Source organism: Rana temporaria, chromosome 1, assembly GCF_905171775.1.
Source record: "Rana temporaria chromosome 1, aRanTem1.1, whole genome shotgun sequence".
NCBI classification, from domain to species: Eukaryota; Metazoa; Chordata; class Amphibia; order Anura; family Ranidae; genus Rana; species Rana temporaria.
In genome coordinates this window covers 184,456,701-184,472,545 of record NC_053489.1, presented here as the reverse complement: position 1 = coordinate 184,472,545, position 15,845 = coordinate 184,456,701, and the positions used below count along the sequence as shown (strand labels likewise).

The following is a 15,845-nucleotide window of genomic DNA, read 5'->3' as shown; positions in this document are numbered from 1 at the left end:
GGTTGCTTAGAGTGAATACATGACTTGTTTTGTGCTAACACTGGATTAAAAAAATAAACGTACCCTTCAGGTGTTTTTTTTTTATATATAATATATATATTAGACAGTGTTATGCGGCGTACACACGGTCGGAATTTTCGACACCAAATGTTTGATTTGAGATTTTGGTTTGATATTCCGACCGTGTGTATGCTCCATCAGACAATTGCGGTCGGAATTTCCGCCGACAAATGTTTGAGAGCTGGTTCTCAATTTTTCCGACAACAAACGTTCTTGTCGGAAATTTCGATCGTCTGTATGCAATGCCGACGCACAAAAATCCTACGCATTCTCGGAATCAATTTGACGCATGCTCGGAATCATTGTACTTAATTTTTCTCAGCTCATCGTAGTGTTGTACGTGACGGTGTTCTTGACGTTTGTGTGACAACATTTGTGTGATCGTGTGTATGCAGGACAAGTTTGCGCGAACAATCCGTCAGAAAAAAATCCCCTGTTTTGTTAGAATGTCCGATCATGTGTACGTGGCATTAGAGTTGCAAGGAATGAACTTCTGATGAAAATTGCAGTATAAGACCTATCATTGCCTCAGATTAGATACTGTTCCCTCATGCAATCCCGACAACTGCTTTATAGAAAATGAATGTGAAAAAGGTATGGGTTAATGTCGCTTTTGTTTGTGTTCACACTAGGGAAGAGGTGATTATGCTCTCTCAAAGTGGAAAATGGATCCTGTGAAAAAACATCTTGCTGTCCAAACTCTTGCTGATTGTAGTATGATCCAAGGTAAAATTACACTCACTAATTATCAGTACTACTTATTAATATTCAGTTTTTTTGTTTAAATATTAAAGCCACATAATGTTGCATTGCTTCTGATGTTTATATTCCTTTAATGTTAAGGTGCAAAGAAACTACAGATTTTGGACAACCTGTTGTTTGTTCTGGATGAGCATGTAAGTGGGCACTCTAGTTATTATATTAAAGGTATAGTAAACATTCCTACCTACGCCTGCACAACATGTGCATTAAATATGTTAAGGTTAAATAGTGTCTCCTCCAATATCATTGTGTGGCCTTGTGTCCTTTTACACTCCGAGATTGAATAGTTTATTTCCTATGCTGGGATCACTATTGAGGTATTTGTAAATCGCTATCATGTCCCCTCTCAAGCGTCTCTTCTCCAGGGTGAATACATTTTGTGCTTGTATTTGTTCTTTTTAATTGAGGTCGTCCAGGCCCCTTATTAATTTTGTTGCCCTTCTTTGGACTCTCTCCAGTTCCAGCACATCCCTTCTGAGGACTGGTCATTCATGAGAACCATTCACATAGGAAAATCTAGAATTTCTACCTGTAATGCATTTTTAGTGAGTGTAATGCAGTATTGCTGCATGAAAAATGTGAATAGGTCTATTGACACTTTTTCAAATTTTCATGCACTAAACCCCATGTAGTTTACTGCATGCAAATGCATTTCAAGTTAAAATCCCATTTTCTCTTCCGTTCATGGACGGACACAGCAGCATTGACCTTGGGTTATATACCTTCCTTTCAGGAGAGACTTGGGCAGAAAAAACAGCATTTCAAGTGTTAAAACACTTCTTTCAGTACAGCACCTCCCAGGGGGCGGGTCCCCCGGGTACATCCCACTCTCTACATGGCTCCTCGGGGGCCCATGTGCTCTGGAGGTTTTTAGACGATTTTTTTCGCTTTTATTTTATTTTTCCTGCATTTTTTGGATCCTGGGATCTACAATCAACTGCCGACTGGGTGACAGGCTGGATCCTCGATCCTTTTAGTCCCCCCATGTTCGGCCATCGAGCGTGTGCCGGCCTTTAGCTATGCGCTGGGCCGTCCACGACATTCCCCGTGCTCCAGGGGTGGCCGGTGAGCGACATGCTCCAGGGCACACATATGACCGGTCTCTATGGCCGTGTCACAGTGTGCCGGGCCGACAGCCATGCCGCAAGCGGACGTTGGTTCTGTCTGGAATGCCTCCAGCCGGTGGATGCAGGACGGGTAAGTAGTATCCCCTTGCCTTGGCATGGTGGTTCGGCTGGTGCATTCCTGGGGAGGTCGATTGAGGGTCTGCCCTGCTTTCCTCTCTCCCTTCCTCTCCCTCCTTCCCCGTTTTCTGGGTGGTGGCCGTGAGGTGGGGGGTCCCTGGGGGCTCCGTTACTGCCGGGGGGCTGTGCTGCTGTGGGGTGCTATTTTTCTGTCCGGGCCTGGTGCTTTTACTGTGTTCTGTTTGCTTCCTCGCCTGCTGAGCAGAGTGGAAGCCGAGGGGATACCGACAATCCTGATCGCTCCGGATTGGCCACGCCGTCCCTGGTACGCGGACCTGGTGCATCTGGTGGCAGACGCCCCTTGGCGTGTACCCCTGAGAGAAGATCTTCTGTCGCAGGGTCCGATCTTTCACCCTGCTTTGTATCTGAACTGGCGGCCTTGTCCTGCAAGGCTCCTTACTTGGTTATCCATAAGGATACGGTGGTGCGGCCGCAGCCGTCATTCCTTCCAAAGGTTGTTTCGGCTTTTCACATTAATGAGGACATTGTTTTGCCATCCTTATGACCTCGGCCGAAAAACCCGAAGGAGGCCACTTTGCATTCCTTGGACGTGGTTCGGCCCTACGGGTGTACTTGTCTGCTACGGCTCCGTTTCGGAAGTCGGACTCACTGTTCGTGTCGTTAACTGGTCCTAAGAAAGGTCTGGCGGTCTCGTCGTCCACCATTTCTAGGTGGATCAGACAGGTCGTGCTCCAGGCTTATGCCCTAAAGGGGCGGGCGCCTCCCTTTCAGGTTACGGCGCATTTGACCATGGTGATTGGTGCCTCTTGGGCTTTCCGCCATCAAGCGTCTGTTTTTACAGGTGTGTAAGGCAGCGACCTGGTCGTCCATCCACACCTTTTCAAAATTTTACAAGGTGGATGTGAGTGCATCTTCGGATGCCTCCTTTGGCCGCATGGTTTTACAGGCGGCAGTTTAAGGTTGAAGTTCCTCCGTTGCTAAGGTCAATGCTGCTGTGTCTGTCCATGAACGGAAGAGAAAATAGAATTTTTGTACTCACCGTAAAATCCATTTCTCTGACGGACACAGCACCCACCCCTCCTTTGTTTGTACTGCTTGTTTACGAACTGGGGCTGCATGTGCAGAGAGTGGGATGTACCCGGGGGACCCGTCCCCTGGGAGGTGCTGTACTAAAAGAAGTGTTTTCTGATCTTCTCTTAGATCATTCCCCAATCTTTTTCCTCTAATCCTCTTCTTTGTTTTAACACTTGAAGTGATGTTTTTTCTGCCTTGTCTCTCCTGAAAGGAAGGTATATACCGTATTTATCGGCGTATACCTCGCACTTTTTTTGCCCTGAAAATCGTGGGTGCGCGATATACGCCGATACCCGCGCCGAGTTTGAATACTGCGCCGGCATATACCGAGCGCAGTACACTCGCGTATAGTCGGGCAGTCTCGGCTCCTCTCGCGCTCACGTCCTGGACGTACAGGACGTGAGCGCGAGAGTAGCCGAGCCTGCCCGACTATACACGAGTGTACTGCACTCGGTATATGCCGGCGCAGTATTCAAACTCGGCGCGGGAAAGCGGGGAGGACGCCGCAGAAGGACGCCGGACCCGACGAAGAGGACACCCGAAGCCGCAGACGGACCCGACGAGGCCGACGATGGACGCAGCGAAAGACACCAAAACTGTAAGTACAAAAAAATCTTTTTTCCACAGGAATGCGGGTCCACTTTAGGGGTGCGCGCTATACACCGGAGCACGCAATACCCCGATAAATACGATAACCCTAAGGTCAATGCTGCTGTGTCCGTCCATGAACTCAGAGAAATGGATTTCACGGTGAGTACAAAAATCCTATTTCATATGTGGCTGTTTTACATCTATGTGCTGCAGTTAAGTAGGAAAGAACAATGATATGAGCTCATTCAGACCTATATGTGTGCATTACCATGCTTGCTGTAACACACACCAAACACTGTGAACCTATGTTCTTCTTCTTTTTTTTTTTTTTTTTTTTGCATTTACTTACAATTTGAGGTATTGTAGTGTTTTCACCATTTCTAAAAAACACATGTAATAAAAAAATAGTGCTTATTTAGTACTCATTAGTTTGACGCGCTCTGTTTTTTTTTTTTTTTTTATTACTATTATTTCAATGAACGTTTTGAAATTGTATTGTTTTTGGCATGCAAGAAATGTTTTTTTTTTTTTTTTTCATATTAAGTTATAGATTACCATGTTTTTGCGAAGATTTTTTTATTTTAATTTTTTAGCATTTTGTCATGTGTTTTATTGAGCTGTGTGTGGGGGACTGTGTAAATGGTGGAGTGTTGAAAATGTTATTATAATTGATAATGACACACCACTGTGCTAGTAGGAAATTTAAAAAACAAAAATTTTAAGTGGATGAGATCAACCAACTGATTAATGACAAAAAGTATTATATAAACATCTCTATGCAACCATAATAAACTCTGAATTAGAGCCCATTCACACAGGGGCAGCACGACTTCCAGCGCGACTTTGGGAGGCAACTTAGACACGACTTGTAAGGAATGTGAAATAATGGAATATTATATGAAACATTAGTTACTCCATTTTTAGATTTAAGGTTCCATTTTATATAACATAGGTCTCTTAGAGATAATATAATATGTGCTTTTATTCTTGTTTTTCTAACATTTAAGCGTTGTGGTTTTTGTCATAGATACAAATAGATTATGTGTTAGACGGCTAGTTCCGGCACAGGCATTCTGTGTGCAAGTAACTTGTTCCGCAATCCTCTGAAGTTTGTAAATTGTTCCTCAATTTTCTGAAACTTGTAAGAATGAAACTTGTGGAAAGAGGAACATCTGTATCTGTATAAGTATTGTGAAAAATATAAGCAATTTGCAATCATTGATACAACATACCACGTCTGTGTCTCTAATTGAACGACCGGTGAGGGGGCATCCAACCTGTCCAAGGTCCAGCCTAGGCAACAACGGAACCAGAACCGAACCTAACACGACTTGAGTATGAATCGCAGCGTGACTTCAGCGCGACTTACAACGCGACTTAAAGTCGCCTGCAGGAGGGGGAACTTCATGCAAAATTAAATAAAAAAAACGGCATGGGTTCCCCCTCCAAGAGCATACCAGGTCCTTAGGTCTGGTATGGATTTCAAGGGGAACCCTCTACGCTGAAAAAACGTTGTAGGGGTCCCCCCCAAATCCATACCCAGACCCTTATCCGAGCATGCAAACCGGCCGGTCAGGAAGCCGTGCATGCTTTGGGGCAGGGGGGTGCCCTGCGGCCCGCCACCCCAAAGCACCTTGTCCCGATGTTGATGGGGACAAGGGCCTCTTCCCGACAACCCTGGCCGTTGGTTGTCGGGGTCTGCGGGCGGGGGGCTTATCGGAATCTGGGAGCCCCCTTTAATAAGGGGACCCCCAGATCCCGGCCCCCCACCCTATGTGAATAAGTATGGGGTACATCGTACCCCTACCCCTTCACCTGGGAGGTAAAAAGTGTCAAGAATAAAAACACACAAGACAGGTTTTTAAAATAATTTTATTAGGCAGCTCCGGGTGTCTTCTTCCGACTTTGGGGATCTTCCGACTTCTCCGGTTCTTTCTCCCTTCTGCTGGGCACCTCGGCTATCTTCTTTCAGCTCTTTTACTAGCGGGGGCCCGGTCTTCTCCCTTCCGACTTCGGGGGTCTTCTTCCGACTTGGGGGGCCTTGCGGCTTCACTTCCTGGTTCCCTACTGCCCATGCGTGAGTCGCGCTGCGCAATCCCACTGGGACCTGTGTGTCTCCCAGAAGACAATGGGGGACGGACGGAGTAGGTGCCGGACATGGCGTAGGTCACCTATGCCCGGAAGTGGGAGCAAATACCTGTATTTCAAAGGTATCTTCTCCCTCCTCCCCCCTGAAAGGTGCCAAATGTGGCAACGGAGGGGGGGGGGGCGGGGAATTACAAAAAGCAGAAGTTCAATGTTTGGGTGGAACTCCGCTTTAAGGTAAATTATTTACTTTCCACTCAATTCTAAGAGCCCATTCACACAGGTCCGACTATAGGTCACCCCTAGTCGCACTGCATGAAGAAATGGATGTAGGTGAATGGAGCCGTCTTAATGCACACTACTGCAGTCGCTCTGACTTGACAAAAGGTTCCTGTACTATTTCAATCTGACTTGTAGGCGACTTGTACCCATTGATTTCAATGGAAGTCACCTCCAAGTCGGATCCCCGTTCAGTGAGGCAACTTTACAGGAAGTTGCCCCAGTGTGAACCTGTTCTAAGGCAAACCCCTCCCTCCCACAGGGGAACTCCACGCCAAATGTTAAATAAAAATCCGGCATGGGTTTCCCCTCCAAGAGCATACCAGGCCCTTAGGTCTGGTATGGATTTCAAGGGGAACCCCCTACGCAGAAAAAACGGCGTGGGGGTCCCCATGCAAGATGGTGGCGCCTCCACCCGAGAGCTGAGGGACAGATCAGTTTTGGGTGCCGACATCGTGGGCGCCCAGGACAGGTAAGTGTCCATATATTAAAAATCGGCAGCTGCAATATTTGTAGCTGCTGGCTTTTTATTTCATTTTTTTTTTTTTTTTTTTTTGGCGGAACTCTGCTTTAAGTGTTGGTTTGGGTGAATGTGAATCATCAATAACGATAAAGTGTAAGACCTGACTGCAATTATGCATGAAAGGTAAGTGCTCTATGGACAGAGAAAAGAGCCAAATAATACTGGATATACATTTTAATTCAGTATACTATATTAGTTACAGCTGACTTATGGCAATTAAGGTAAAAACAATCTGGTTAATCCTGCATAGGAGGAGATTCTGTACTTGCATTGAGCCATGTCTTTATGGGGAACATTCATCCAGGTTATACAAGGGGTCACGCATTGATCCCTATGCAGCCTGGTGTTTATATAATGTCTTTTATAATTAATGAGGGTTGGATAATTTGGTGCAGTGTCCACCTCCCTCTCCCCAAGATGATGGTGTCTTGGTCGCAATGGTTCCCTCGGCGTTCCGGAAGGCGCTAGACATATTTCTTAATAAGAAAAATGTTTGTGGCAGTCCACCTTTCCTTGTGTTTACAGATTAAACTCTGGTTCAGCAAGTTGTAATACATATTTCACTTTTAGGGCATTCTGAGTGTATGGGATGTGTATACTCTGGTTTTAGTATGGGATTGGCCTTCCTTTCACATATCGGACTTTCTTTTAACAACAGAAGGAGATTCATCTTCAGTTACACGGTATTTCCAAAACTTATTTCAACTGATTTTAATTCATTTTTGTTGTGTGAAATGCAAAATTACTATAGAGCATGTGTTTTTTCTTTTTGCAGGCGAACAGACACTAACCTTAAGCTTATAGTTTTAACAGTGCCAAATGATAAACAGGTAATTGCTAAATTTTACATGAAGTAGATTTAGATGTTTTTTTATTGCTTTGTGCCACAGGTGTGACATCTATTACCCAGAATTTGTCTATTTTAATATTGTTTTCTATAGTTTTTATGAAGCTACCCACATCACAAATTGAATTTCAAATCCTGTACCTGCTGAATCTTATTAAAAGGACACTTTACCTGTCCTGGAGTCCAGCGCCATCCTCACGAAAGCTAGTGAACAACTAGCCTGGGTATGTTTCCAGCGCTGGCATGCTAGCTTTGGGTAGTAACTATGCTGCCACGCTGCGTTTTGTGAACGTGTGACGTGTCCTCAAAGGTTGCAAGGAGTGAGGGGGAAGGAAAGCTGTCTGAAGTAGCTCCCCGCTAAAAAAAGAACATGCTTGCACAAATTTTCTAACTTTAGAACATGAAGCAGATGCCATTTTTCCTGCTGATTATAAAAACCAAAACCATTTCCACAGGTGTCTTTAACATTATTTCACAAAACCTATAATTTTATTACAACATCATAAAATACAACAAAAAACAACATTGTGGCTGACATTTTGTACGTAGCAGTTTCTCATATATAGTGGAATATTTGTAATACCCAAATGTAACCCAGAAGGGAGCACAAAAGCATTTTTACGCTTGATGTCTTTGTATGTATCGCATGACCGGGACATACTCAAAGCATTTGCGAATAATATCTTTGGGGGCATGGGTATACAGTATCTACAATAAAATAGCCAAATATCCACATATCGCAGTTTTACATTCTTTATAATACCTTGGACTTGGTTATGTAATGATGTTAACACATGTAGCATATACCAGCCAATCTTCTGTCAAGACTGCAGCACATGCACCACAGTGATCATATAGACCACACTAGGCAATTTTTATTGGGACTGTGACATTATGGCGGAGACATCGGACACTTTTGACACATTTTTGGGACCATTCACATTTTATATAGCGATCAGTGCTATAAATATGCACCGATTACTGTATAAATGTGATTGGCAGGGAAGGGGTTAACACTAGGGGCGAGGAAGGGGTTAAATGTGTGCCCTGGTTAGTGATTCTAACTGTGGGAGAAGGGGACTGACTAGGGGAGGTGACCGATCTATGTGCCTATGTACAAGGGACACAGCATCGGTCTCCTCTCCCTGACAGGACGTGGATCTGTGTGTTTACACACACAGATCCACGTCCTTGTCTGTGTAACAGGCACCGCAGTGATGCGGCGCACGCGCGCCCCCCCCAGTGGCCGGAGCAGCCGAGGACATCTATAGGTTTTCACAACCTACATCAAGGCTGTGTTTGACCTTCAGGTCTAACCATACACATAAAGCAGGTGTATTGAATTAAAATTCAGACGTGTCGTCAGAAAAATGATCTTGCTGCAGAGGTCCGAATCACTTGTTTATATGATGACTGAGATCCCTTACATCACAGCCCCCCTCCTCTTATATGTCGGTTCCATTCCTACATCAGTGTTCTCAGTCCCACCTAAATATCACAATTCCCCCATTACAAGATAGCCCTACACTTCACATCTCAGTTCCCCTTCTTCACAATAGTGTTCCTTCATTCATTCCATGTCCTCAACTCCCCTTCACATTAACAGCCTCCCCCCAACAGTAGTGTCCTCTGACCCCGTTCACAGCACACATCCCCACAGCAGTGTCTACCTCAGTTTCCCTTCACCCTCCCACAGTAATGCCCTCCTCTTACCCTTTCACCCTCCTACATCAGCCCCCCCCATGTATCAGATCTCACAATCAAAGGTACAGTCAGGTCCATAAATATTGGGACATCGACACAATTCTAACCTTATTGGCTCTATACACCACCATAATGGATTTGAAATGACATAAACAAAATGTGCTTTAAAGGGGTTGTAAAGGAAACAATTTTTTTCCCTAAATGGCTTCCTTTACCTTAATGCAGTCCTCCTTCACTTACCTCGTCCTTTGATTTTGCTTTTAAATGTCTTTATTTCTTCTAAGAAATGCTCACTTCCTGTTCTTCTGTCTGTAACTCACCACCGTAATGCAAGACTTTCTTCCTGGGGTGAAAGAAAGCCTCTTGAGGGGGCGAGCAGGCAAGTCAGGACACTCTCTACTTTGCAGATAAGGAGCTGTGTGTTAGTGGGCATCCTGACACTCCTGCTCACCCCCCCCCCCCTCAAGAGGCTGTCAGGACGCCAACAAACACACAGCTCCTTTCTCTATCTGCATTTACAAGGAGCAGATAAAAGGCAACAAATGGAAAAAGAAAGTATGGACAGCCGCACTCCAAAAAACCTTGATGGTTGTCTTTATTTAAAAAAGGAAAAATGCAGTACAAGTCACAGCACACTACACGGGAGTAAAAAACTGACGCGTTTCGCACTATAAATTAGTGCTTAATCATAGCTGACAATTATAAAACCTCACATCTAATATATAGCAAACTTTCAAAGACATGTGATCAATGCTAACCCCTGATAGGTCAAAACTAATTAACCAATGGGGTTGCCAGATCTAAATCCCTAACCACAATCGTCTGTGTGTGAATAGGTCTCAGAGATCACTGAGATTTAACCCCGGAATGTCTGGATTATTGGAAAATGTATAAACAATTCATATAGATAAAAAAATGTAGTTCATATTTAAAAAAAAGATATAAATGAAGTGGTTGAAACGATATGAATCTATCTGTAAATATAGTGGAACCGTATAAAAAAAATGCATTAAATTAAATTAAATTAAATTAGATTAAATTAGATAGATGTGTGTATCCAGTGATAAGACTACTGTTATAATAGTGTATACACACCCATTAACTAATAAATAAATAAAAATGCCCTTTGTGATGCGATTTTATAGTAAAAATGCATAATGTGTAGGGGATGAAAATGAAAGTGGAAATTGAGCAGTGAAAAAAGTACTAGTGAATCTTGTTCGCCTCCAGGAACTAATAAAAATTATTGGGTGATGTGTATGTATGTGTGTATGTATGTGTGTGTGTATGTGTGTGTATATATATATATATATATATATATATATATATGTATGTGTGTGTGTGTGTGTGTGTGTGTGTGGCGCCCCCTTACTTTTAGTATGGGTGTTACACTAAAACTAGTGGGGAATGGGAGGATTAGTTTACTTCTATTCATAATTTGTGGAAATTTGGGTTGTTGCCAATTTCGGAATCTTTCCTATAGGTCAGTCTGCACTCCGGGGGTGCGTTATCACCCCCGGGCAGCAGGTGGCGCTAGAGGGGTTCTGACTGACCCACCTTCCCCAGCAGCCAATCAGAGGAGTTCTGCACTCCTTGGGCATGCTTGGGGGGGGATGTATCTTTGGCAACCGCCATTGTTCGCTGTTCTGTGCGGGGCCCCAGTTCCAGGTGCGGTATCCACCTTCAGGGTACGCGCATCCATGGGCCCCGCCACTGTAGCCTGCTTCACTGAGGTTACGCACCATGCGGAGCATCACCCTAATATTGAGAGTGGCCCCAGCGACTTGCTGGGTCACAACCTTCTGCTGTAAGGATCCTAAGCTGGAAGCTGTGCGATGGGGGATCGGCTCAAGGAGAACCTAGAACAGCAGGTATGCTTAAAGGGTCACTAAAGGAATTTTTTTTTTTTAGCTGAATAGCTTCCTTTACCTTACTGCAGTCCTGGTTTCATGTCCTCATTGTTCGTTTTTGCTTTGATGTTGCTGTAATTCCTCTCTGTTCCGGACACTTCCTGGTTGTCTGTTTCCTGATCGCCACAGTACTGGGAGATTTCTCACTGTGTTGACTAATCAAGGAGGTGTGATTAAAACCCCTCGGCACCAATCCAGTTTCGTTTTGCAAAACCTTCACTGCCATCTATTGGCTCTCTGGCTCTGTACATCAGAGAACCAGGAAGCAACAGCAAAAACTAAACTAAACTGCAGGCACATTAAATGATTGGGTTCTATCTATTTTTAATCATTTTTAAAAGGAATCAGTTAACTATTATGTCTCTATACCCTGTAAACAGTCATTTCAGCAAAAAAAATGTTCCTTTAGTGACCCTTTAAGCTGTCAGTTGGTGACACAAAAATCTGAATTGACTGGGAGGATTCACTCATCCTGATCTCACATACCTCAAATTGATAAAGCCTGTACCAGAGGCTCTGAGTGCTATAGGCCTGTTCCTCCCAGTGATCTTTAAGTGGCGCTCCGGCTGCCAGGCATGTGATGATCGCCTGTCCGGGGGCACTTTACCCACCCTGATAGGGGTGGCGAAGAATTGAGTTACACTATTGCTAAGAGCAGGCTTGCTCTTTTTCATATCCAAGGCCTGATACTAAAGTTTCTCTACGCTCATCAACCTTTCTCTATTGTGTGCCATGTTGATGTTGGCCATGTTGGGCCTTGGAATAAAGCATTGAAAATCATTCTGTGTCTGGACACTTGCTCTTCACCTACACTCACAGATGTCACCCCAAAACCAAGCCAAGAAGGTAACTCAGTAAGCCGATCCCAAACTAATTAGCGGCTCCTTCGGGGGTATATATATGACCAGTTACCACCTAAAATACATAAAAAAAAAATGAAAACATTAAAAATATTTCTAGTGTGATGTAATAAAGAGTGAAATAAAAGGCGTAAATGTGATGTGTGAATAAATGTTATTTATATTTTATATATTTTAGTTTTTGTGTTTTATGTAAAACATGTAAAAGGCCAATTAAGTGGCACTAATATTGTGACATTAAAACTATTATGGAGTTATAACATTAAAACACAAAAGGGTATGAATGTAGATGTGATGAAGTATAATGAAATATGTTGTAATGGATCGTAATAAGAATGGTGTGCGAGTGAAAAATGCACACGTATAACAATGTGAGCATTCCAATACGTATATCGTTGTATAATTATTATTATCTCCCTTATATATGTGTATGTCGAAATAATTTCCAGGCACATAACACCCGACGAACCTAATAAATGTCAGATATATATAGATAAAAGGCCCAGAGTTCATTTCAAGTGTGCCATTTGCATTTGGAATCTGTTGCTGTCAACTCTCAATATGAGATCCAAAGAGCTGTCACTATAAGTAAAGCAAGACATCATTGGGCTGAAAAAAACAAAACAAACCCATCAGAGGGATGGCAAAAACATTAGGTGTGGCCAAATCAACTGTTTGGAACATCCTTAAAAAGAAAGAGCGCACCGGTGAGCTCAGCAACACCAAAAGACCAGGAAGACCACGGAAAACAACTGTGGTGGATAACCGAAAAATTATTTCCCTGGTAAAGAAAACACCCTTCACAACAGTTGGCCAGATCAAGAACACTCTCCAGGAGGTAGGTGTATCTGTGTCAAAGTTAACAATCAAGAGAAGACTTCACCAGAGTGAATACAGAGGGTTCAACACAAGATGTAAACCATTGGTGAGCCTCAAAAACAGGAAGACCAGATTAGAGTTTGCCAAACAACATCTAAAAAAGCCTTCACAGTTCTGGAACATCATCCTATGGACAGATGAGACCAAGATCAACTTGTACCAGAGTGATGAGAAGAGAAGAGTATGGGGAAGGAAAGGAACTGCTCATGATCCAAAGTATACCACCTCATCAGTGAAGCATGGTGGTGGTAGTGTCGTGGCGTGGGCAAAAGCAGCAGGATGAATTCTGAAGTGTTTTTCGGGCAATATTATCTGATCATATTCAGCCAAATTCTTCAGAACTCTTTGGACGGCGCTTCACAGTGCAGATGGATAATGACCCAAAGCATACTGCAAAAGCAACCAAAGAGTTTTTTAAGGGAAAGAAGTGGAATGTTATGCAATGACCAAGTCATTCACCTGACCTGAATCCGATTGAGCATGCATTTCACTTGCTGAAGGAAAAATGCCCCAAGAACAAGCAGGTAATGAAGACAGTTGCAGTAGAGCCCTGGCAGAGCATCACCAGGGATGAAACCCAACGTCTGGTGATGTCTATGCGTTCCAGACTTCAGGCTGTAATTGACTGTAAAGGATTTTCAACCAAGTATTAAAAAGTGAAAGCTTGATTTATATTTGTTAATCTGTCCCAATACTTTTGGTCCCTTTTTTAAAAAGTGGGAGGCAGATATACAAACTGTTGTAATTCCTACACCGTTCACCCGATTTGGATGTTAATACCCTCAAATTAAAGCTGAAAGTCTGCAGTTAAAGCACATCTTGTTAGTTTCATTTCAAATCCATTGTGGTGGTGTAGTATAGAGCCAAAAAGATTAGACTTGTGTCCATGTCCCAATATTTATGGACCTGACTGTACCTAATGAATGAGATCAATAACATATCCTGGGATATATTAAAAAAAAAAAAATTCCGTTGGTGATTATATAATAAATTTGCCTTATAGGGCATACTATTAAATGTCTACCCCAGGGACAAGCATAGAGCAGATACAATATGTAAACAGCTATCCATAAAGAGTAGACCAAATGTACATTGCTGCCAACTCGCATAATTCTTAAGCGGCTCCAACCCAGCGACCCCATCTGTGGTTTTAACGGCAACTGGTGTGATCAAAATGTTGGTGCCCCTCTATATAGTCCCTTAGGGGATATGTCCCACCTACTGTACATCTGGGGTATATATAAAAAGGATGTAAAGAAAAATGGCATATTACTGCCCCATGTAGCCAGTTATGCTTCTCCTCATGGAGGAGGATATGCTGCCATCTCTGCCCATCAACTTCACTTCTTTACATTTTTTTTTGCACAGATGAGAAACTTGGCGGTTTATTCCTTGCCCACAATGCACCATTTGTATTCTATTGAAGTATCTGATGTTTCCAGTCTTGTTCAAATTGGCATCACAATGGTGAGTTTAATAATGTATTTTCTTTCCTCTTCAAACGTGTATGTTGTAAATGTTGTGTAGGTGAAAATTACCTTCCTGGGGCCCACTCCAATCTATGAAAATACATAGAAAGGTCAGGGGGGGGGGGGGGGGGGGGAAATGGGACTTTAAATGAGCAATACAAGACACTTCATCAGGAATAGATGCATCTGTTAATCTAAAAAATAAATATATATCCCGTTCTGGTGAGAACTCCAGCATCAAAGGAAGGGGGATAAAAAAATATATAATTTTAATTACTTACTGGAAGACAGGGGTATGTGATACTGCACTTGAAAGGAACCGCTGGGGTATGTCTGTCGTGGAAGCTAAACCACGCATGAGGCGAACGCCCAAACACAAGGTCCCCAAGATATTGGATTCTCCATATAGTGTATGTGGTACCACAGAATAGGGCTCCAAAGGAGTCTGTAAAAAAGGGGGGTATACTATGAAGAACTCTGATGTGGTAATGATGACGTAAGCCAAGCAAGTGCCAGATAACCAGTGGGGGGAGAAAAATGGTTGAAGATAGTGAAGGATGATGGAGGTATGCCATTAAGAACTGGAGCCAAACCAAATGAGTGAGTCTAGGGGTAAAAAGTATATATGAAAATTATATAACCAACCAAGGTAATGAATAAACCAGCAAAGAATGGTGCACAACAAGAAAAGGTTCAAAAATGCCAAGACAGATACATGATGTGAACCAGTCTCAAACTTCAAGTTGCACAGAAAGTGTAGCGTGGCCAATGGTGCAAAGGCATAACAAATAGAAGGTGTTTGGAGCGTCCCATCCACTCGCGGATAACTTCCAGTGTCACGCAGGGCGTGATAGAGGAGAAGAGGCGTCTGTGATGGCGCCAAGGAACACTCCCCCTATATATCAGCAAGAGCGTGCAATGGCGCATACGTCGTGACGTCATGATGCCCGGCATGAAGCGTCAAGCGTGACACCGATGTGTAGCGAGCAATCCCACCCACTCACCCATCCCCTAATGCAGAGGGAAGGGGGAGGGCACCAGACACGCATTGCAGCTCCTTGGTAACAGGCGGCCGGGCGGCCCTACAAGTGCAGAACACACAGCTGCAGGCCATGGCTGCCAAATTAGCAAGGAGGGGTGAAAAGTTAAAAACGTACACCACTGCACGTCCTGTGCATGCAGATTAATTCCATCAGCCACACAAGGCATGCAAGTAGTAATATGTAAATGGAAAGAACTGTACATTGGTATAGCCAGAAGCCTCCATCCTTAATGAATATACATAGAAAGGGCAAGGGGAAAAAATGGGACTTTGAATGAGGCCTACATATGGTAATATGTGCCTCCATCCCTGGATCAATGAAAACTAAAAAGGAAGTGGCGCTTTTATATGAGGCAAATGCCAATTGAACAAGGCAATACATATATAATGACTTGATGAGTTTATTGGCATAAAAAGGGTATAAAATCGCACTTGGTATGTAATACAATAAAAGTCAATACATATAATATATAATCCAGGTGTAATATATATATATATATATATATATATATATATATATATATATATATATAATGAGGAAAGGTGTCTCTATAT

At 43.2% G+C, this 15,845-nt stretch overlaps 1 protein-coding gene across 1 annotated transcript in view; it reads left to right on the top strand.

The window, feature by feature from the left end:
- Positions 1 to 15,845, top strand: part of KNTC1 (kinetochore associated 1) — a 552,295-nt gene that overhangs the window by 73,868 nt on the left and 462,582 nt on the right. The window contains exons 9-13 of the mRNA XM_040347334.1: positions 693 to 786; positions 904 to 956; positions 7,150 to 7,262; positions 7,355 to 7,409; positions 14,148 to 14,246. Of these exons, the coding sequence (XP_040203268.1) occupies positions 693 to 786; positions 904 to 956; positions 7,150 to 7,262; positions 7,355 to 7,409; positions 14,148 to 14,246 (414 nt within the window). The remainder of the gene's footprint in view (positions 1 to 692; positions 787 to 903; positions 957 to 7,149; positions 7,263 to 7,354; positions 7,410 to 14,147; positions 14,247 to 15,845) is intronic.